Raw genomic sequence first — 25,050 nt, forward strand, 5'->3', positions numbered from 1 at the left:
TAAAGTGGAAACTGTTCCCCCTTCAAGGGAACTACGCTTTTACAAGATTTTTATCCCTGAAGAGATAAATGGAGTGTCATGCAATTTGCTGCAGCTGAAATGCATAGCAAACTATCTGCAGAAGCAGAGGTCCTGCCCACATATAACAGGCACTGGAAGTTTTACAGAGCTGTTCTGTAAGCAACAGCTTGCTCTAATACTCTATAAAATTCTGTCACTATTGTACCATGGATACCTGTGACCAGTAGCTCTTACTCTGCATGTCATTAAGGCAGTCATTATTTAATAATACTGCATATGTGTAAGTGTAATGAGCCCTGGAAAAGGCCTTGCATTTAGAGAAAAAAAAATATGCAGCAACAAATGATATTGCCAACATTTAGACAATGCTTTATTGCCTATTTCAGTTAAACTGCAATCTGCATTTACTATCATAACAGACAGCATTTATTTCCCAGACTTTTTTTGATATATGTAATACTGAAGGCATTTTTGTCCCTTAACAAAAAAGACAACACTGAGCAGTACTTGATTACCACTGTCATTGTCAGTCCTATCATGAGCCCAACTTGTAAGACTACATACGATCTAACAGTTAAAATCCAAGAGCAGTAAGCTGTAAAGAAAATAATTTATGAACACATACCTATAATGGAATCCCTTCGAAAAACATCTCTGTCAAAAATATAAAATGACAGATGGCGAAAGGTCCGAGGAATTTCACAGTAAAAGTCTTCTCCATAGAAGGGGCTGGGTAAACAAAAAAAAAAACACAACATACATAAACAAAAATACACACCAAAAAAAAAAAAAAAAAGAAAGAAAGAAATTAAAAAATTAGTGTTGGTATCCTGGAAGAGCCAGTGCATTTATACTTCACACCCAGAACATCGCTGTAGACCATGATGGTCTTTCCCACCCATGAATGTGCACCTTTAAGCACTGTTCCACTTTGACTCTCCCCAACTACCTTTCAATGCCCACAGAACAACATTTCTTAATGTGCAAAAAACAGATATTTCTTGTTATCTGGAAGACAAGAATCCCTAAACAAAGAGGGCAGAGACTACATTATTTGTTAACATACAATGTCCTGAAAGGCAGAGAAAGGCCCCTACTGCCACACTATGCTTACAATAGACCATTACAAAAGAGAATACAAAACCATACACACAAACAGGATAAGCAAAATACAGCATGGTTAATGGCTTTTTAAAAAAAAAAAAAAAAAAAAAAGATTTTTTTTTTTTTTTAAATTAAAACGCCTACAGGCACTGCCTCTTTCCTCATCCCCTGCAAAGTTTTTTACCTAAAGTCAGATTCAGTCAACTGATGGTAACTAAGCCTTGGAGCTGGCACGATGCTTGTTACCTGACAGCACTGCCTATCTATTTTTGCATATTGGAATTGTATAGAATAAGTTATTTTACAGTAAGACCAGGTTTAAAAAAAAATAAATACTATCTCAGCATGAAAAGTTCTTTAGAGACTTAAGAGACTGTCTTTGGATCCTACCAATTTAAATGGGGGGAATAATCTCAGACACTTAATAGCAACCCTTTCAGCTTCTCTCTATCCAATTATATGGTTAAGGATTTATTCCTAAGAACCATAAGCATATATCAACATCATTTATTCACTAACAGGTCTACCATTTGACTTGGAATCAAAAATCTGTGTAAGCCATGCTTCAGTAGATCTAAATGAGTAGATGCAATTTGAGTCATATGGACAAATACAGCAAGCACTGCAGATGTAGACTTAAAAATAAATCTAATTTCAACAGGCCAAAAGCCAGCAGGTTTTTTTCTTCTCTTTTTAAACACAGACCTCCTTATTGTCTTGGCTAAACCCAAAAAATGGAGACATGCTGGAGCTTTAATCATTATTAAGGGATTTTTATGTCAGAAAATTAGATACCCAAAGGTTATTAATAGTTCCTTGCATTAACCTTAAATTTTTCAGCATTTTTTCAGCAGAGGTCATTCTGTTGGCTTTTTTCAGGATATTTTACATCACCATACACTTTTGCTAGTATTTCTGCCTACAGTAAAAATACGTTCCCCCAGAATTACCACATTCCTTCAAGAACTAGCTGACAAGTCTCACTTAAAACACACAAGCACTGCAAATTATCTATGCACTCTGTGTTTGAAGGGAATATGCCACATTGATTTCACGAAGCCCAGAGACATCATTCAATATTCAGTAAGAACATTATTTAAGTCACTACTCCATAAGCCACACGGAAGAACACACACTGGATAAACAAAGCCCAAGGCGTAGCCCAAGGCATGACCCACGGCTTAAACTTCCACCACTGAAACAGTTTCCCATTCCTTGAAATAAATGCATCCAGCCATCAGTTATGGCAACCAAGGTGAGCCCCACTCAGTCATCCCTACTGTGAGGGCAGGGGAGGAAATCTAACAGCTGGAATTGGAAGCTGCTTTGACTGTCCCAGTTGCCCTCTCTGATTCAGCACTCTCGGTTATGTCCTCTTTACCTATTCTGCTCCAAGACGGTTTATTTAGAATCAAGAATTCAGCAGCCACTGCTTCAGCCACAAAATACGTGAGTTCCTTGGTACAAGCAGCCTCTACCAAACTGGGAATTAGCTGATTGTCCTAGCAGCCATGCTTCTGCTGGCAGCCCCAAGGGCCTCATTCTGTGCACATCACTTGGTGCAAGTTTTCGCGCACAGGCTTAGCCCAAGGGAGCTACACAAATGCATAAACATTGCCCAAATACCTAGTGCATTATACATGCAAAACACTTGCATGGTTCTGAGCCCTAATACTCTGTTCAGCCATAAAATTGTCCTTTCTGCTGGAAGAACACAACAGATGAAATTGCTCACTAATGACCTTAGAATGAAATGATACTTACCAAACTGTGGATTATGTATCCAATCCTCTATCAAGAATACAAGGGGAGCTTCAGTACAGTGGAAGTCTCAAGGCAATGTAAATACAAGTGAGACTTACACTGAGCACACTTTAATTCAGCTCAGCTGTTTCTGGGGGAAAGAGCAGGGAAGAGACAACAACTGGGGCCTCTGGCAAGTCCCCTATTAATGTTTGTCTCTGGCGGTGGTCAGGGTCAGAAGATAACTAAGACCACACCATAGCAAAACAAACACAAAAGTCAGAAAAGTAGAGTGGACATCAGGAAGCATCTAGTCCCACACATGGTATCAAAAAGAGACTGATTAGCAGAAGAAATACCATGTGGGCTGACTTAGCCATGCAGGGATTGCATCTGGTCACTGCTTTTAGGCACAAGGCTTATTAGCCTCAACAACACCTGCTGGCTGGTACTCCTCACAGGACACATTATTTGCAGCCGCTGTCAAGAGAAGGGAAGCTTTGTTCTGCTCTTATACCCCTTGTAGATTCACAACCTCTCATCACTCAGGTAACACCCCTGAGGTGCACCGAGTTCTTAATTGATACAAGCAAGCTGATTTCTAACACAAGTGCACTCTCTCTGCACTACATAATTAGCCAACATTTTAAATGTAAGGATAGATATCAAGATAATTCTGATACCCCCTGCCCAAATCTTGTGTAGCTCTGCAAAAACAGTATCCTCTCTCTGAAGGATGCGAAAGTAACCACACAAATGCTTCCAGCTTCCACTTAAATGTGTGCTTTTCTTCCATGTATCTCTTCAGAACAGTACTTGCTTTGTCTCCCACCCGGACCTGAAGAGCAAGAGGTCGCAGCAGTCAAACAACATGATTTATTTCCCAAGCTAACGTATCTTGAGCACGAGCCCCAGGGCTCCAGAATTATTTTTCCAAAAGAATAGCTAAGTCCCTCCCTCAGTGTCCCCTCTCTCCCAAAAGGCAGAATTAGTCTGATGGGGCTTCAGTGAGTGCTTTTATTTTGATATAGCAATTAATAAAAAGCAGCAGCATCTGCCTACACAGCCCTCAGGAGTCTTGACAAAATCCTCCAAAAAAAAATACTTTCAGAAATCAAAATCTTTCAGAGCCAAATGAGTTCAGGTTCAACTTCCAGGTTTTGAGTTAAGCTTTCCTTGTAGATTAACCAACCCTATGCTCAGAAGGAATTTTAATCGTGCAAAGAGGAGAAGAAATAATATGGGTCCCCTCCCCAACCCTGCAATGTAGGCTGCACATCTATATGGTCACAACAGAAGCACATGGACAAGACCAGTGTAGTCATTATTTCAGTTTCTTCTGGACTTCAAACAACTGATGGGACATAACTGCTGAGAGCATGATCTTGCAATGACAGAAACAGTGAACCTCTGCTGTAAAATGCAGTTTAGCACCTTCCGAGTTGAATAGAAAACCATTTTCAAATCCATCTTCTTCAACAGACTACTAAGCTTAGAACAGTTTTACTAATTTATTTTTAGTTTTGCTATCACAGTGATGAGAAGAGTAGCAGTACAGACATCAACTGTTCTTTAGTTATGAAATGGGGCTTGTTCCGAAGTCACTGTCTCTCATTTTCCTGACAGGATTAGAAATTACAGAGAAAGACCTGTATCAATTTTGAAATCCTTGCTGCAAGCTTTCAGGCACACAAGGGCCTGACTCTGTAGCCTTCTACTCCACATACCCTCTCTTCACACCCCTTTCTCATCTCTTTTCCAGTATATACCCATCACCTTGCTATGCTCTGAAGGGAGGGAAGCTCTACCTCAGCAGCCCCTTCTCAGGAAGCATAGAGCTCTTGCTGCACAGCTTTTTATACACTCCCTACCACCAATACATACATCGATCAATCCCTCTCAGGACGCCTTCTCTAGGATGCTTCTACAACTTGTCACAGAAGAAACAACAACAAAGTCAAGTAAAAACATAAAGAACAGTGCAATGGATTTGAATCTGCAGGCATACTTCCACCTCGACAAAAATTCGCTTGTTCTGAATGCTTACAGAAGCAAGAATAGCACAAAACCAAAACCAAGAAGTTCCCTCTAGGTAGCGTTTCACTCACATACAGCTATCTCGCATACAGCCCTTCCCATTTCAAGGTATCTATTTTTTAATCTCTTTCTATGTGTGTTTTTGCAATGGATATTTTCAGGAGGAGACAGGGAATGAGAAGAGAAGCAAATTACTGTGCAGATCAAGTGGAACGAAAGCAAGTAAGGAAGAGAATCCTTATTTCAAACATGATGAATGGGAACTTCCTCCCCTAGAAAAAGGTTCAAAATTTGCTCACTTTTACATGTTTTACTAAACATCAGAGGCATACTTGCAACTCTAACTCCATACTATCAGATATTTGCAATGATTTCAGTAGATAGTATTAACAGAGAGGAAGAGATTTTGTAAAACATATCTCTGTGTAGAAACACTTTAGTTTCAGGCTGTGTTGCAAAACCTCATGCTTGTTTCTCAATACTTAGGATTCGCTAAAGCAGTTTTGTTTTTGTTTTGGCACCAGTACTTCAGTGGATGAAGTGAAATGCGTGATGAATAATAATGAAACCCCTCAAACCAGAATTCTTTGTGTATGGATTTTTTTTTAACTGCTTTTCTGATTAAAAGTAAGGATTATTAACATGCCACAGACAACTCCACATCCTCTATTTTAAAATGTTTAGAAATACTGGATTCATCCTGCTGCATGAACTGAAGACCAGAGTTCACATTGCCATGTGAGTAGGAAGCAAAATCAGCCAGTACAAAGGAGTACACTTGTTTGTCTCTACTACTAAGCTTTTTCTACTCCTTGGCTAACATGTTTTATACTATCCTTTGCAGCGTATGTAAAGGGAGTGGGGTAGAGAAGAGAAAGTTTATAAGCCAAATAAAATTTGAATACACTTCAGTCTCCTACTAGACAGAGCTACAAGAAGACAGGCAACTAAGAGCCAAAGTTGGCAGATGCCATGGTAACTTCCTTAGACAATTTATTAAAAATACCTAGTATTATATTGGAACACAGATTTGGCATACAACATGCAGCAGGAAGTACATGGCACAGCAGGCAACATCTAAATCCAAACATACCACTTATGCCCACTGTTATAAGTGCAGGCTGCAGTCCTCCAGACATCCACTGAGCCTAAGCAATTTTTATCTCATGCCACCGTGCAGACACCCAGGACAGTGTTGTGTTAATAGCCACAACCGCCCCTACTACACAGAGAAAAAATACAGCAGTGTGCATTTTCTCAACTCTATGCTCAGAAGAGAGAGACAGATACACAAGCTATAGTTATCATCTTCACTTGACAGTTGCTGGTTTGGCTCAATGAGGCTTACAGGGATTATGATAACTTGAAGCAGCAGCCGCTTGGCCCCTAGTCACCTCCCAAAATATTCTGTAAGATGACACACACAAACAACAGAAGTCACATTACAGCTGCATTTACTTTTTTTTTTTTTTTTTAATCACTCCAAGCAGCCTGCAACACCAACAATTGTTACTCACATGGGTGGCTTTTCATGTGGATAAACGCTCCCATTCATAAACCCTGCCTTGGGTCTCAAGGCTCACTTCATTCTCCTCCTTTCATTAAGTCTTGCTTCCCTTCCTGGCACCCTTCCCAGCTGTATTACTTCCCTACACAACCATACAGTCCTTGCCTTCAGTAATATTCCTGACCAGGCTGAAGTTGCACTCATACCCATCTTATCCCATTTCCTTAAAGGCTTGGAGTGTTCCAGAATTGCAGCCTATCGATATAGGAAATCAACCCACAATTAAATGTAGTTGAGTGCTGATGATGGCAGACCCTGGTGCAGGCAACACGCTAAGGAGTGAACTGGGAGCATGCAGGAGAGAAGCTGCAGAACATGCTACAGCATCCAGCTCAAGGCCTCTTTACTTAAGGCCTCTGGACTGGGGAAAGCTGTTATTTCAAGGAGGTGAGCTGGCAACATAAGGATATGGAAGTAGCTAATGAACTAACTCAAGATACAACAGCTAATTTTGGCAATGCTGCAACTAAGAGAAACAACTTTGTGTTTAAAATTTGAGAAGTGGCCTGCATCCAAGATGTTATCGGAACATAAGAGAAGTTTAGCTATGCAGCCATGAACTCCAAACACAGGGAAATAAAGGGTTTAAGCAAGCCTAGAATTAAAAAATAACAACATTAAATATGGCAGTAGAATTACCTAAAGTTCTGAAAGCTATTGATTTAATCTGTTTCCTGATCTAATACCTACTAGTAAAATAAAGACACAGCAACCTCTTGTTAAAGAGAACACAACCTCAACTATGAATTTACAGTACATTTCACTATACGCTCACAAGCACACTGCAGCCTTGTAGTTCTCACTTACCTTCACTGAAGACCAAAAAAAAAAAAACCAAAAACAAACAAAAAAAAAAAGACTGGGGGCTGGGGAAAGTGCTTCTGGCTTCATTTGCTGTTTCATTCAGGCTTTGATCACTATGTTTAGCACGTGAAAAATTCCTCAGTGGAATAGTGGAGAACTAAATAATCACAGACTCAAGACGCTTGGCTCATCTCTCTAAAGCACACACTGTCAGCCATTTGATTCTTACCGTACGACAGTTTTTGCCTTTATTCATATCCTTGAAACAAATTTAGAGATGTCACATTCCTTCCATTCTTCACCTATGATTTGAGAAGCTGCCTTGACTTCCTGTTGCAGCTGACACTGCCCTTTAAGTGAATGGAAATATTTGATGCAAACAGCAAAGGCAAAGCCAGTCTTAACACCAACAAGCCAAGAAAGTTTATCCTCACAGAAGATCTGTAGCTAGGAACAAGTCCTGGATGGTGGAGCCTGAAGTTTGAAACTACTCATGGGGGAAGCCAAGTAGTTGGTTCAGCAAAGGAAATTTTTAGGCAAAATCCTCGTCAAGCTGTCTACTTGCAGCTCAGAACTAAAGAAGAGTTGCAGATCTGTGCACTTAAAAAAAAACAGTAATTCTCACATGTTCCTTAGGACATAAAAATACTTGAGTCCCTTCATATACATCTGTACTAGGTTATATGGAGCAGATCCAATTCTATTCAGTGCCTTTGTGGATGATGGTAATATAAATGTTGAACAACAAATACAAAACAGAGAGGCGTATAAAATCCTGGCTCTAACTGACCCCTCCCTCATATCTTATGACTTGCATGTGACCTTCTTAGAATTTATTAGAAGCTTGTGCCAAGGAGTTTATGAAAACAGTGCTGCTTGAAGAGTTCAAGATTCTCTTCCTGGGAACCTGGATAGCTTGCTCTGATCAACCCACACGTTCACTGTGCTGGTCCAAAGATCCCCAGAGAAGTCAAATGGCTCTGAAATACCTCACATAAACAGTACTTTTGATTTGCTCTGTGGCTTGCCCCTGCTGTAACCCTTGACTTGTTTCAGTCAAGGTGCTACCAATTTATACTCAACAGCAGCTCTCAAAATCTTCTAGCACAAGGCAGCAGAGCAACCATCCAGTATAACAGAAGCCAAGAGAGGCTGACTGGCAGGAATTAAAAGTTCCTGACTGTAATTCACGAGTCCCACAGACTGCTGAACAGAGGAGTCAAGGTTCACCATGCTGCCTGCTCTCAGTTTTAAGATGCAAACTTAGACAAAGGGCTTCAGGCTCACAGAGATTCTCTTCAGAACACTGGTGAGGGCATGGGACTGGCCAATAGGATGTGGTGGTTCAGTTCTGAATGAGACACCTTCTGTTGATTTCAAAAGTTACTGCTCTCAGCTGTCTTCTCATGCCTCTGCTGCAGCCTAATAAAATAAAATTCTGTTGCAGAAGATTAGGACACAGCTCAGGGAGGCAACTTCTTACACTGTCCCAGTATAAAATACGGGAGATCATGACTCAGTCTGAAGGCTCTACCATAGATACCCCAAGGAAGCCAGAACTGGACGTTCATCGAAGTCCCTCTAAGAAGGAGAGAGAACTACTTCCTCTCCCCCATTTGCCAGTTCTACTTAAGTTTTACATCAGGAGACCTGCCTGGAAAAATATACATTTCTGCAGGGCTTAGTAAAAGCTTAATGAAGCTCAACTGAGTAAAAATACAAAAAAAAAAAAAAAAGCAAGCACTCCTTGAATTTCCAGGTCCACAAGACAATGTTTCAGCCTGACTTTAATTATAAGCTTCTTCAGGCAGATAAAAAAGTAATTTTACGCAGATATGCTGGAAAAGATAGGCTTCCCCAGGACAAACCTGAATGCGAAGACATTGTTTCAGAGTCAGTAGTGCTAGGGCTGCACGTGAAAACACCTTTCAATTCAGACATTCACACAAACTATCTTATTTCTCATAGGATTTTATACACAAAAATCATTTTTTGAGTTTATTGAAAGATGGGGGAGTTACCAATATGAATGAAAACACAAAAAACTCTTAAATCTTACTTTATAGCAAGCCAGCCCTGTATCAGCCATAAAGCAATAAAGTAGAAAATAGACATGAACAACAGAGTACAGCTAGCGTTCTCTCCTTCAAACTACAGTCAAAGGCTATGTCACCCACTTCAATGCCAGCCACACAGATGCTCAGGCAGGATTTGATTATTTTAGTCATGTATTTGCCTAGCTTCTCATCCCTGCTCCCATCTAACATCGTATATCACAGCTGTGATACCTCAGAAAAAGGGACACAACACATGCTTCACTATTACGTTGGCAACTGCCTGGCAAAGAAGCACCATACATGAAAGCAAGCATTTCTCTGCTGCATACAAATTACATGGGCCTTAGGGCACATAAGCCTCACTTGCCCAGTAATTCACGGTTACTCAATGGGTTGAATCAATTTACAAACAAGCATTCAAGAATGTAACAGCATGACTGGCTCCTCAGCTATGCGCTCATCTTAGTCTAACAAAAAACAATAGGCGACTGCAGTACAGTCTGAAATCATTTGAAAAACATCTTCCTCTGAAAATCTATGCGCTTGTTTTAGTACGTGTAAACACAGCCATAAAAGATTAAGTAGCTGTTTGACTGTGCCTCACTAAATAAAAGCAATTCCTATCCACAGACTAGGAAGACATCCCAGTTTTACCACTCATGTATTTGGGATTTGAAACAGAAATGCAAGGACAGAGAAACACTTACATGTATTAATTCAGAATTCACTTGATACCGACGTCTGTAAGTAAATAGTCAGGAACTGTGAAGAAGCAAGTTTTTCAAAAATAGTACTTGCAAATAGAAGCTTTGAGAGAGAGAGGGCAGACAACCACTGAAGATAAGAATTCAATGGGGGAAGAAATAATGACCAAGGACATCACCTTTAGCCAACTCTTAGAGCAAAGAAAACAGGACTACAAAGTGATTTTGAGAGGTCATCTGGTCCACTGCTGTCCCAAAGCAGGAAGACTCTCCATATTTTGGTTGGGACTGGTTATACAGAACCTATTGAAAGCCTTCGGCAATAGATGTGGAAAAGCCAAGGCAATCTACTCCAGTGCTTCAGAAACTTTAATGACAGGAAGATTTTTCTTCACGATAAACCTTAACCTAAATGTCATTCCCCACTGCAATTTAACTTCATTATTACTTGCAATATCTATACTGGACATGCAAAGCAATTCCCTCCCTCTTAATTTTTTGAGGAGTTTGTTGTTTGGGGATTTTTTGAAATATTTACATAGTTATATCTACTCTCATCCCTCCTCTCTAGGCTAAACAATTCCAATCTTTTAACCATTCCTCACTGGTTATGTTTTTCAGACCTTGATCATTGTGTTGCTCTCCTCTGAATTCACCCCAGTTTATGAAAAGAACTTGGCCCCACAGGAAATCAAAAACCTTCCAGTTCTGCACAGCCTCAGTGTACCCCTTCAGCTTTATAATGATATCTGAAGACAGATGGAATTTTTCCCACTGAAGGAATCATGCTTGTTGCTTATTCCTACTACAAAGAGTTTATTTTCTCAGTAGAAAAATACTTGGATTAATTCATGGAAATTACATCAACTATTCTCATACATCCCTACTCCCCACCTCCCATTTCCCTGCAAGCACAAATGATCCAGAAAAAAAAAAAAAAAAAAAAAAAAAACAACCAACCACTGTGCAACTTCCCAGGAATGAATTTAAATGAGTTACAAAGTCAGTTTTAGAGAAACAACTGGTTCAGGGACACTGCATGTCAGCTATTGGGAGCAAAGAAAAAAAGCATACAGATCAATCTTCACTTTTTTTTTTTTAAATATAGTACAGTACAAACAGGAAAGTGTTAGCATCACCATTCAAAAACACTCTAATTATATTTAGCCAATTTAAATGCCTCAAGAAACAAAAGTCTTTGTCATACACCCCAGCACACCACATCAGAACATAAAATGAAGAATAGAGACTTAAAGACAACAAAAAGTTATGTGAGAGAACAATTAAAGTGACTTAAGGGAATTAATCCCACTTCAAGGTACTCAGACTCACATTCTTAAATGCATTGGGTACTCCTGAGGGGTTGGGGGTGAAGTCTAGAGCTATCTCCCAAAGAAAATTATTCGCAATAACAAGACAAATAGCAAATTCCTAACTGTATTACTCAACTCTCACTCTTTCCCCACTTTATATCTTAAGATAAATGTTATAAACTTGACTGTTACTTGCTGCTGCTTTCCCCTCAGCTCCCAAAAAAGCGTCATTTGCCAGAGTATACACACATGCCCAGTCTTGCTCCCTGTATTATTTTTGTGTTTGGGGATTTCCAAGAGAAAAGTGTTTTAACTTTTGCTACGTGCTTCTCATTCTGTTTCATTCTACATGGCTTCTACAACCTCACAGGAAGTGTCCAAATTAATCAGACAGGCATCTTATGCTCAAAACCTCTCATTTTAGTTACAGACTCATGACGGGGGGGGGGCAGGCAGGAAATATCCCTAACTCCTCCACACCCATGAGAGTAGCTAAATCAATGCAAAATTCTAAGCACGGATAGATGCAAAATCGAATTCAGTGCTCCCTTCTAAGTCGAGATCTAAAAAGCTTAGGGAAGTTCAAAACAAATATAGCAGAAAGAAAGGAGCACTGGCTGCACACTCTCGGTGGCCTTGGTGAAGACATTTTCCCATATATACAGATAGGAATCATGACGTTACTAGTTCTACCACTAGTATTCTTAAAACTGGAAGAAGGATCATATTCATCCTCCCCCCCCCTCCCCCCCCCCCCCCCCGACGTTATCTTTGTAACATTAAACAAACACAGTAAGGAAAGAATAAGAAGACTTAACATGTATACATGTATTTGTTACCATAATGACTTCTCCACTATTTTGGTCCTGAAAACCTCCTCCTGGTCCAGGTTTACAGTGCAGTAGCAATCTCTCATCTTGTTTGGCCCCGGATAAGTAGGAAGATTTTTGGCTTCGCCTAAAGACAAGAAAGACAAAACCCAGAAGGATTACATATTAAACCGTTATCCATAAATTAGTCATCTAACAACTAATGCAGTATCAGCAGCAAGGCTAAAGCAAAGCATTAAGTTGTATTTTTCTTCCCAAATGTGAAGTCTCTATTAAACATAGCAGCAGTATTCTGTCTGCAAGGCAGCAGCTCCTGACAGTCACTGGGTTTAGAGCTCAGCAGCAGCCAGCAACAACTCAGTTTGTTGCGTCTGATTTATTTGCATATGTTTGGATGCCTACTGCTTCCTTGCAGGTTTGTGTTTAGGTTTTGATCAGTCCTCCCATAAGATACCAGGAACACAATACACGGTAATAAAGCTTTCTGATACAGCCCATTGATTTTATCCTAAAGGCATTACCAGAACACAGCAAATGAGGACTGACCCCCAGCTCCATCGCTACTCACAGATTTGGAGATGGAAAACAGTCACTTTAGTTACAACCAACAGTCTCACACCACATGCTGGACTTCAAAGCACTTTGATGAGGTAATTGGCACTTATGAAGCTGCCCAAGGTCCTTGCACAAAGATACCATCCAAATCATGAACATTCTTCATAATAAACATTTGTTTCAAAACTGCAACAACAAACATGTATGTATCCTACATTTAACTGGGGGGGATGGGGACGGAGGATCTAAGGGTAACCAAGAGATTACAAAACACGAGAGTATGAAACAAGAATAAAACCACAGCCTTCCCTCCTATATACTCATTAATAACCAAAAGCTGAGCACTAAATTTCCTTGGCAGATTGATAAAATCAAAACTTTCAGACAGGAAACTGGTAATGCTCCTCATGGCTTTGCTAAAAGCACCTCAGCACTACACGGGTGAGTGATTTAGTTCTAAAGACAGAACTCTCAAAGAATGACTAAATTTAAGTCTACAATGCACGTGATCTTATTTACCTTGACTCTTCCAGTACCCAGAGATTATTAGCACATACCATGGGAACTAGATCATTCCCTCCTGGTAAAAATACAAGGAATAAAACTAAAACTAAAAATAAACGCACAGACCAAGTGAACACAGGTTTGTTTGCCAGCAGAGAAGGGAACTCTAAATGACAGTACAAATATAACTTTTTATCAGATGTCTGCAGCTGAGCTTAAATGCATTTTACTAGACACATGCTTTCCCAGTCTCCAGCTCCCAAATAGCTTTATACTATTAACAGAATCATCTTGCTTCTTTCAGCCCTGTCTTCAGTAAAGACATACTTTTTCCCTTCTGCAGATTTGTTCAACAGCACTCTGATGCACGTGCATCTAAATACTGAAGAACTACAGCAAGGAAAGATTGAGCCAACATGCATCCTTGGCTTTAAAGGAAAAGCATGAAGTGACACAGGACTCCGGATCTTCCTGTCTGTGATCTCTCTCCGGCACACTGGCTAACTGACTCACAACGTGCCCTTGGAAACACCACACAACCGTACTTCTCACAAACCACCTGCACACGGGTGATCATACATGCGTATGTTTTTTAAAGCTGACCACAGAACATAAAGAGACATTGAAAAGGGACGTGAAAACATTGTTTCTGACAGTAATGCCTCACTTCAGAGTTCTTCTAAATAAGCTTGCTCTCAGCTCAGCTGATGCTCCTTGATACCATCCTCCCCACTTCCTTCAGAGTTGTGAGACATTGTATAAAAAAATAAGCTGTCTCCACTGTAATTCGAAGGTGTGACTGGAACCTCTGCTGGCATGCCCAATGCGGCTTTAAACTAAGGTGAAGTGTTAGCAATAGTTTAACTGCAGCAGCTCTAGCCAAAAATAATTGAGGATTATCGATGGCTTGCTCAGCCTGCATTGAAGTCTATCCTGCTCCAGTAAACCTTCAACTTTTATGCGTTAAGTCTGAATTCAAGCAAGTTATAAATCAAAGGTAACAGCCTCACACAGACCTCAGTCTCTGTCGCAGACTCAAGAGCATGTCTGCTCTCCAAGACCAGAGCATCCAAATTTCTCTTGTCTATTCTCACATTGAAGTCACATGAAACCAGCCTCTTTTCTGGATGACCGGGCAGAGCTCCCCAGAGAGACAGTGAGCGTGTCAACAGGAAGTTTCAATAGCAGAACGATAAGCAAGTCTTCCTCTGGGGCTGGCACACTATTCTTGGGGTTCTTCCAAGAGAACAGGACAAAAAATTTTGAGCTCACAATTAAACTAAAAAAAATATGCAGTCTCCCTTTTTCTGCACTCTTCCACTTCCTACTTCAACACAATCATACATATGAAACCAATTCCAGGTTTTACGATCTCAATTCCCAGTTTTCCAATGTGTATGATATTCACTAAAGTGCTTGAAGTTAATACTTAGTCATGCCAGAGCACTCTGTAAGAACTGTATTTTGAAAACCCAGTTCTCCTCTTTAAGACTTGCAGTAGAAAAGCCCACAACATCAAAACCTAAATATAACGCAAATGAAGACACCATTTAGCATCGCTAGAAAATGACTGCCTGCACAGTCTGTACAGCAAACTAAAGCTCACCACCATCACAGTATTAGAAAGTGAGGCACAGAGGGAAGACAGGGAGAAGACATTTTACAGTAATTTCTTTCTTCGGACTGGAAAAATGCCCTGAAAAGCCACTGAGCCAAGAAAAAGGGATTAACTGACCAACCCAATATATTAATCATGACACTGACTTGAGTAGGAGCTTACAAAAAAAACCCCAAAAAACCCCAACAAAACAAAACAACAAAAACAAACCAAAGAAACAAAAAACCCGCAAAAAACAGTTTCCTCCCAACACTGGCAGCAGCCAATGGCTGTTCAGATTCCTCCAGGACTGAGCAGTTCAGAAAGAAAAATTTGTCAACCTTTCAAGCATAGCTGAAGACCCAGCTCTCTAGCCAGACATTTTATGTCAACAAATGCACTCTGTTAAAGCTTCAGTTGCTCTTTAGATTCCTCCAAGACAAAAACGTTCCCTCTGTGGCACTGTTTTGCCATCTACAACGAAGCTGAATAATTTGCTCAGTATTTTTTTGGTTCTAATACTGAAATGAAAAAAAGCAAGCCCAGAACGCTTGATACAGTCATGCAGCATTTCTATATTCCCAACCAGAGCTGATGACATCATTTAATTTGGGCGAGAATTTCATCATTTAACCTATGTGTATAGAAGAGGCATCTTCACCAACTGTATTTTCAAGAGGCAGCTCTGCTTTTTTTCTTTTCCCCCGCTTCGTATTTGTGAAGTACCTGTATGATAGAGAATTTGGAGAGGGTTTGCAGACAAAAGGTCAATACACTCACCTTTAAAACCTTCAGTTTTCCACTTCCGCTAAGAAGAAACAGAAGGTTTCTTAAGATACCTAATGTCTTGACAATTTAAAATACATGAGCGCTCTGTTTTGGAGCATAAGGCTTCTATTTGGAGCCACTGTGGCAAAACAATCAGTTCAAGTCTGCAATAGCTTTTCTTTCTATCCCTGCACTTCTAATATACATGGGTCCTAATTTATCTGTGTGATACACTCAACTTAGCACTAAGAACTTCAACCCTGCAAAGTTGATTTCAGCTATGGAAAAGTTATCATTAGGTATTTTGGACAAGTCTTAAAAAATAAACTATACTCTGAATACATCACTGCCTTGCTATCTTCTCCCCACGAATACTGGGTTACTACAGTTTAAAAATGGACTACTGTGGGAGCACAGACAGCTTAGCTTGAGCTAGGCACAAGGAACGGAACAGGCTGAAAAAAAGAGAAAGGAAAAAACTCAAAACTATATTAATCTTCCTTCTTCCTTCCAATGTTATACATGCCTGGTGAGACACTGGCAATAAAAGAGAAGAAAGAAAAAAGGGCCCTCCTGCATACACAGCAGAGAAGAGCACTGCTTAGCTACTTGGAAGCATAACTGGTAAGAACAAGAAAAACTAGGAATAAACAAATACATATGTATATGTGTACAGTTTCTTAAGGTCTGGCCACCTTAAATTTTTTGAAGCATTTAGTATTTTTAATTGAATGTAGATACTTGGCATTGTGTCATCGTTGCTTTTGACATATTTCCCCAGGTGCAACCTTCTGAAAAGCAGAGAACATACAACAGCCAAGCATCATTTCTACCTTTTGGAACAATATTTGCTGCTCCTGTGCTTCTAAGTATCAGGTCACCAGCACACATCTGCCAAGCCGAGGTGCATTAAGGAAGACTTTGTAATGTGCCAACAAGTTAGCCTGCTGTCTTGTAGCAGCAACATACTTGATTTTATCAGGATGGCATAGGACAGTCATGTCCCAAACTATTTTAGAAAACAAACAAGCAAACAAAAACCTACCTCCCAAAAATAAACCAAATAAAAGCAGCAGAGCTTTCAATGCCACAGCATTTCACTTCAGGGAGCATGCTGAAAGACTTGAGCACAGAAATCAAGTACCTAAAATCTGAAAAGGGCAACAACCCACTTTGTTTCTGCCACAATCAGGAAAACACTCTCCAAACGATCTTATAGTCAAGCATGTCAAGAACAAAACAGAGCAGCAATGTATGTCAAGAATGAAAAGCTTCTCCTGTTCTCCCTTCAGCTCTCTATACCAACAGAGATGCTGGAATTTGAAAAAATTATCTCAAGCACTCCTTTCAAGTTTTCTTGCTTCTGAAAAAGCATTATTCCTTCAACATCCATAGATCAAGCAAAAACAGAAAAAGGAAAATGTGTATACACACAGGGCTCTGATTTTCTATAACAGTTCATGCTTAAAAAGCTCTTCATGCACAAAACGCAGCATATTTGTAAAATATCAAGATGCCATTAGGTCTATAATCAATACTTGAGGTAATTTTAATTGAAACAAAAATACAATACCACTCAATCTCAATTAAAACATGCAAAAATACCCAGAAGCACATTAACTTTTGTGCCTATACATAAATTTAGATTGAACAGAAACGGCAGCATTAATGTTCAACGTTGAGAAAGTAGTTTGGGGGGTTTTTGCAAGGTGTGCATTTTGGGGGTGAGTTGAGGACAAGGGGAGGGGTACAGCTGCAATACCTCAAAAGGGATATACTGAAAAAGTAATCCCTTTAAATATTAAAATGGTCATAGTCAGCAAACTTCTATTCACATCAGAAACCAACTCTGTTATTAAACAGCCAGTGTGTTAATTATGTGCAATTAACATAATGTCTAAAAGCAGAATACAGAGGTACATTTGTCTATAACTCCTATATGTAGATATACCGTATGTACCTCTCAGAATGGAAAATTTAAATTCAGTTTTGCCTTTCCAAATAGGAAAAGGCAATAAAACCAAACAAAACCAAAACCAAGCAAACAAAAGTGAAGTTCCAAGAACCAGTGTACCCAGCCTGCAACTACAGAGTTATTTATATAAGTAGCTTAGTGTTCTTGTGTGCTTTTGTAGTAACCTAAAAACAATAAACACCTTCTAGGCAACACATGCAGTGTCAAAAATGTTGTCTTTCCTCCTATGTATACAGCTCACAGAGCCTAAAAATAAGAAAAATACATGAAATTTATAAATGGCTATTAAAGAAAATAGATACATTTAAAATATAAGATTTCTTTTAAAACAGATGTGGCTGGAAACACTATTTGTCCAACAATCTCTCTTTGCTTTTACCATAGGTATTTATCTGTGCATACACACAGGCACACTTTGCTCTCATGGAGAGACAGATTGCGTTAGATTTCTAAACCAGGTCAAAAACTAGCCATCTGTGAACAGATTTTGATCATCTGGAAAATGAGTTTTTTAGATGACCTCTTCTTAATTTAAGCCCTTGCCTGCCAGCCTCTTTCCACGTGAAATGATCATCACATTAGAAGACTCAGGGAAAGCACTTCCTCAACAAAACAATACTGACCACCTGGGCCTTAATAACCACAGCAGAAAAACTTAATACCACAACTAGTGCTGCTTCAGCAAGTAACCAGCAAGGAAACAAAGCACACTACATTCATTGCAACTTTTTAGACAAGAGCATCACATGGAAATCCTGGCTTAGGGGTGATAAGCAGCATCAAACCCAAATCCTTTGGTAGTAAACTGAAGACCACCAGCAGCTGATATCTCTGTGCCAAAAACTATTTATACCTACTCAGACCTAGTAGTTCTAGTGGAGTTTTACTGCCTTCACAGTTTGGTGACAGAAACGTTTGGGATCCATTAAAATCCCTTCACCAGTACACGGGGTGCCATACTACTTCTAGGAAACCACCGCGACCCTCATATGATTAAACTTATTCTATAGCAGTTAGGGATCTTCATATAGACCTTCCTCTGATCTGAAACCTGTTCTGAAATAGCAAATGACAGGCCTTTCTATCAGCTGTAAAACTAATTAAGCCTAATCAGGTACAGCCCCCATGGTGGACAGACTCAGAGGTATCACTCAGAATGACTAATAGCCAAATTCCCACTTTCCTATACGCATGCAGACATCCCAGTTCTCCTTTTGCAGCCCTGCAGGTCCAATAAACCATCCAAATATCTTGCTTTTACTGTTCTGGGCATAACAAAAGCAGCTGGGGCTATTTTCATTGGAAAGCAATGAGAAGCTGCAGGCTGACAGCCTTACTTTTCTTGTAAGAGGCAACAAACAACAAAGAAGCTCAGAAGACCTTGTGATGAACAGCACAAGGGCTGTTAACTGAAGCCCAGGGCTGAGACGAAAGAGGTATATGCGGTCAATTCTGAGACTGCTTCTTGCAAAGTTAAAATTTTAGTTTGTACAAGAGGAGAAGCATAATTCTCCTCAACTCATTGATGTAACTGGTTACACACTACTTGCCAATATCGTGGTCAAACAGCTGGAATCAAGTTTCTCTAAAGATTCCCTTAGGATGGTAACTTAATCCCACAAAATAAAAAATGTACGGTCCAGCTGGTTTTTAACAAGACCAAAGCTATTTTGTGTAAAAGGACACTTTGAAGAGATCATTTTGAAGTAGGACACTGCCAGAAAAGAGGTGTTCTCAAAGAGTTTTCATTGAAACTCAGTTTTCCTGTGGCACTCTGGCTTAAGTTTCTTGGATGTGACTTTCTTGTATTTCTGCACAAAAACTGGTGAATTAACCAAAACTGTCACTATCTGTGCTGATACAGTGTTAGACTAGCTCCTCATGCACTATTTTGCAATCCAGTTTATATGCTGAAGATGATACTTTGCATCACGACACTTCTCACACAATTTCCCAGCTGCATTTGATAGAGGCTCTTGAGGCTTTTCCCTACCAGCTTCAGTAATGTGGGGACGGGCTACAGGTTGTCCTGTGTCTCTGAATTGTCACCTTCATTTAGATTAGTGGCTTGTGCAGTTTTTTGTAGGCTTTCTGTTGTTGTTTGAGGTGGTTTTGGGGGGAGGTGGGGTGAGTTAGTTTTTTGGTTGTGTTTAGTGGCTTTTGATTTTCAGAAAAGAAAATTCACTTCCTAAAGTTATAAAAGACCTTCTCTCCGCGAAGTTTAAGTCACTGAACATCTGTTGTGGGAGGCCATGAGGGACAGAACTCTGGCTGAAGGAGGGGCAGAGTCACTGAGAAGTAATTTTAAACAGGCTATTCCATCATGGAGCTGCACTGGGCAAACAGTAAGCAATTTTCAGTTATTTTTAGGACAACAGTATGAGACAGGAAATACAAGCAAATGATTTACAACATCAAACGAGACGTGATCAAAATCCAACAACAACTCAGTCACTCTCTTTTGAGTTTTTGTACTTCAGGATGATTTAAGATAGTTGCTTTATAGTAAGGAGCCTAGTCACGGCTAGAGAACAGAAGTAATATTAGTAATATTCTCAAAAACACCAGCATCACAAAAAGAACTTTCTGTGAAAATAAGTATCTATTTTCGCCTACCTTTATTTATATTATTCACGCACAAAGCCAAAAGCCACGTGACCAAAAAAAGCACAGTTTCTAAGTACATCCCTTTCTATTTTTTAGTGTAGATCAAAAAGCTATAGCTGTGTGGAAAAAACCCACAAGCAATGAAGAAGGTATGATGCCCTCTCTCCTCTAGCACATTAATCACTTCTATCACAACAAGTGACACTAAAAACTTCTACAGTAACATCAAAAATACAAATCTGCCAAAGGTTGTGTTTTGCTTAGATTAAAAACTAGTAATGAAAGGAGTGATTGCAAAAAAGTTGAAGGTTTACCGGCAACATTAAGAAACCATAACTGTTTCCTCTAACGATTCTGTTGTCCACAACTGCTCTTGCTTTCGCATTACTTACCTAGAAACATCTTCACCAATCAGACTTCCACAGCATCAAGTTTAAATCAAGTTCAGTTGGCCTTTTGGCCCCACAGTGTTCAATATCAAAATAAAACCTAGCTGTTGAGAAACACAGTTACTCAGAGCACAGCAGTTCGAGGCAATCTCGAAAACCATGTAAGATTTAGGAATTAACTGAGCAAAGTGTCACTTCCTCCATCTTCAGAACACTATTCCCATTTAAAAATTAATCTTCATAAGGGAGAAAAAAGGTTTTGAAATCTTCACAATTTGCTTTACTTACTTGCCTTTCTTCAGAAACAGTGAAAACAGGTACTTTCCTGCAAAAAGATTGAATTCATTTTTCTATTTAAAGATTCAAACTAGGAAAAATCCTCCTTCAAGCTTGGCAGTAATTAGCAGCCTCCCTTAAACCCACTAACAGGCCAGACTACAACTACTTCATATTTCTTTTCTTGATATTTCATTAGCCCACATATTCTGCATGTTCCTTCATACACAAAAACCTATGTAAGGAACAATGTAATAGGAAATCCTTTAAGAAAAGCGTGATCATAACCAGTTCTCAGACTTTGTGCTTATAGATGGTTTTTGAATGAAAACATTAATTTAAGGAAAACCATAACCTTCAAGTTGCAGTCTTAGGCAGCTGAAAAACGCTGTATTGCAAACATGCCTCTGCACTGAACAGAATGCTCAGATTAGGACACTATCGAAATCATCCACAATATTCATTTTGGTTTAGTTACTGGTTCTTGACCTACAACACACCTTTTTCAGTAGAGTAAAACAAAAATTTCACTTGGTCATTCCTAAGGTTGGTGCCTTATATGATCTCCAGGTGACTTTTCCATGCTGGTAGACCTTCAAAGCGTTTTAAAATGTCTTTAAAATTCACTGTTGAATACTAATTATTGCACAGAGGCATGCTGACAACGCGCAAGATTTTACAGACATGCTGCCAATTTCTTATTGGTAGCTTGTATTTGCATTAATCAAACAAGAGCATCTCTACTTACATTTCAAGATGCTTTTTAGTATTTGACTGTGACTAGCAAAGGAATCACTTGCCAGTTTGCAGTGCCGTGCAATTAAAATCTTAAGACTGCAAATGAGCAAGGATACACTGCAACTGATTTTCCTGCTTGACGAACTTGATCTCCTTCTTACAAGATGACCCACCTAATGGATGAGGGAAAGGCTGCGAATGTTGCCTCCCTAGACTTGAGTAAAGCCTTTAACAACATTTCCCACAGCATTCTCCTGGAGAAACTGGCTGCTCATGGCTTGGACAGATGTACTCTGTGCTGGCTGAAGAGCTGGCTGGACAGCCAGGCCCAAAGACTGATGGTGAATGGAGCTACATCCAGCTGGCAGCCGGTCACCAGTGGTGTTCCCCAGGGCTCAGTACCAAGGCCAGTCCAGTTTAATACCTTCATCCGTGATTTGGAGGAGGGGATCGAGTGCACCCTCAGAAAGTTTGCAGACAACACCAAGGTGGGCAGGAGTGCTGATCTGCTGGAGGGCAGGAAGGCTCTGCAGAGGCATGTGGACAGGCTGGACTGATAAGCCAAGGCCAATTTTATGAGGTTCAACAAGGCCAAGTGCTGGGTCCTGCTCTTGGGTCACAACAACCCCACGCAACTCTACAGGCTTGCGGATAAGGGGCTGAAAAGCTGCCTGGTGGAAAAGGACCTGGGGGTGCTGGATGACAGCCAGCTGAACATGAGCCACCAGTGTGCCCAGGTGGCCCAGGTGGCCAACAGCATCCTGGCTTGTATCCCAAACGGTGTGGCCAGCAGGACCAGGGCAGTGATCGTGCCCCTGCACTCAGCACTGGTGAGGCCGCACCTCGAATCCTGTGTTCAGGTTTGGGCCCCTCACTGCAAGGGGGACGTGGAGGTGCTGGAGCGTGTCCAGGGAAGGGCAGTGGAGATGGTGAAGGGTCTGGAGCAATCGTCTGATGCAGAGCAGCCGAGGGAACTGGTGGTGTTTAGCCTGGAGAAAAGGAGGCTCGGGACCTTGTTGCTGCCTACAGCAACCTGAAAGGGGGTTGTAGCGAGGTGGGGGTTGGTCTCTTCTCCCAGGTAACAAGTGACAGGATGAGAGGAAATGGTCTCAAGTTGTGCCAGGGGTGTTTAGGTTGCGTATTAGGAAAAAAGCCTTCACTGAAAAGTGGTCAGGCATTGGAACAGCCTGCCCAGGGAAGCAGTTGAGTCACCATTCCTGGAAGTGTTTAAAAAATGTGTAGATGAGGTGCTGAGGGACATGGTTTAGTGGTGAACTTGGCAGTGCTGGGTTAACGGTTTGACTTGATGACCTTAAAGGTCTTTCCCAACTTAAATGATTTATGATCTACAGACCTATTGATTTCTTTGTGGAAAGAAAGAGGATAACATGCTTCTACACTGAAGCCCAGACTGCCTGAACTCCTGCCACAACACAGTTTGCCCCACAAATTTATAGAAGCCGTTAGTCACAGAACATCCACACATTGACAGAACTGGACCATCACCATCCGAGACCCTAAACATTCAATTTTCTGTGTCAGCAGGCTCGCTAAAAATTATTTAATTTTTTCAAAACACATCAGCATGGGATTCACAACTCATTCCTGAACTAAAATTTTCAGTTAGAAAACACAGTTGAAGGCAAACTGGCATAGGTATAGGGAGGAAAGGATGTCAGCTACTCCTGTCTTCTGCGTTTGTTCTTTGCAGACTTCTGAATGCTCTAACAAGCTGAGCTGTCACCTCAACTCAGTCACTCTGTGAGCCCACCAGCACAGTTTCACTAGGTCTAAAGGGGCTCAGCAGAAAGACATACTACAAGTCCTTCCGCCCAGACTGCATGAAGATAATGTATACTGATGTAAATTCAGGCAACAAACATCTCCAAAGCACAAGCATTTCTGTGTAATTTTATCTGCTGTTTCTTATCTTTGTTCCTGTTTTCCAAAGACAGAAGTGTTTTTTCCACTCAAATATTAAGTATGCTTCAATAAAAATGAGTATTTTTGGTATGACTTTATGAAAGTACCTTTTCTTCATAAATCAGAAGCAGCTATAAGCTCTCCCTAAAAACAAACTATGCCATCCCATCTTTTAAGAACAATATACAACATTCAGCTAACCTCTTAGTATTCCCATCTGGCATTAATTATAAAGATGTTATTTATTTATTTATATAATCAAGCAAGTGTTCTCCCTGGGTTCTTGTAAGGAATATTCCTTCCCCTTCCACCCCCACCCCCTCCAGTTGTTCAAGTGTTACCCTATATTGTTAAACTGGTCCTTCAACAGAGTCAATAGCAGTCTGACTGCTCGACTAGCAAGCTGAGCTATATCAGACAAGCTATGTTTGCATCCTCCTAAGGCACCTTTGCTGAAACAAAAGGCAACAAAAGATTTCTTCACAAGGAGAAAGAGATTATGATGTTAGAACACACTGATGGCCAGGAACAGTGTTTAGCAAGTTTTAAGAACATCCTAAAATATTTTCAGACCTGTTGACAGAAGAATAACAAAGGAACAGTTTGCTAGTTTATGTAACAGGGAAAGTAAAGTACTGAAGAAGTAAAGAAACTCTTTTGGATCCCAACAGCATCCATTCTTCACAGTGCTAAAAGTCCATGCAAGTCTAAAGTACATGCCTATGATTAGACAAGCTTTAGACTCTGAAAGTTTCCAAGTTGCAAGCTGACAGTGCACCAAATTACAAGCTGTAATGACCTACCCACAAATTTAGCACAGTAGGGGACTGACTGACCAGTGATGTAAAAAAACAAACGAGAAATCTCCCATCCAAGTTCCCAGCCTCCTGAATGGGGGAGGATGGCGGCAGAAGAATCTTTCAAGTAAATGAAGTTCATATGTACAAAGGAATACCTAAGCTTTCATTTGTTCTTGCTTGACCTGAAGTCACATGGTCAGGTCCCCACCTCACAGTATAAAGTTTTAGCCGAAGTGAATTGGCTTGTAACTCAACTTACTCGCCTCTACACCAAAGAAGGAACAGCCACAATAGAGTCGTGCTGTCTTCCAGAGGAAACCAATGCAGTAGGCACAAACAAACTTCGAAGAAACACAGGTCTGCTTTATTTCAGAGGTTATTCTTACAGAAATGGGAGCAAGACTCAAAAATAATTTTTTTTTGTAGGTAGCCATCTAGAAGCTGAGCATTTTTCAAAACTGCCAGTGATCTTTGGAAGCTGGGCATTCCCTATGAGCTGTTCATCCACACCCACAAAGTTCATCCAAAGTTGAATTTTTAATATGTCTGTTTAGAACTACATCTGTCTCACACAGAATGAAAGGAAAACTAACAATTTGAATACTTAACGCTTGTGAGTGTCTGATCTCAGTAAGAATCAGCTGAAAATTGGAGGCAAAACAAGACCACCACAAAAACATCCACAAAAAAAACCCCAAACCAAAACCCACCGTTTGAACTTTCTAGAAAATTCTCATT

At 40.2% G+C, this 25,050-nt stretch overlaps 1 protein-coding gene across 9 annotated transcripts in view; it reads right to left on the minus strand.

The window, feature by feature from the left end:
* Positions 1-25,050, minus strand: part of RASA3 (RAS p21 protein activator 3) — a 179,712-nt gene that overhangs the window by 81,820 nt on the left and 72,842 nt on the right. For 7 of the 9 annotated variants that reach the window (XR_008820035.1, XM_056327481.1, XM_056327482.1 and 4 more), the window contains 2 exons: positions 12,190-12,307; positions 647-750 (listed from right to left, as the gene is read on the minus strand). Coding sequence is in view for 7 of the 9 variants with exons in the window: in XM_056327480.1 (XP_056183455.1) it covers positions 647-750; positions 12,190-12,307 (222 nt within the window). In the remaining 2 variants the exon portion in view is untranslated. Of the gene's footprint in view, positions 1-646; positions 751-12,189; positions 12,308-13,254; positions 13,316-25,050 lie in introns of those variants that run through there. The other 2 variants (XM_056327484.1, XM_056327487.1) reach the window with 2 other exon arrangements.

This window comes from Falco biarmicus, chromosome 2, assembly GCF_023638135.1.
Source record: "Falco biarmicus isolate bFalBia1 chromosome 2, bFalBia1.pri, whole genome shotgun sequence".
Lineage (NCBI taxonomy): Eukaryota > Metazoa > Chordata > Aves > Falconiformes > Falconidae > Falco > Falco biarmicus.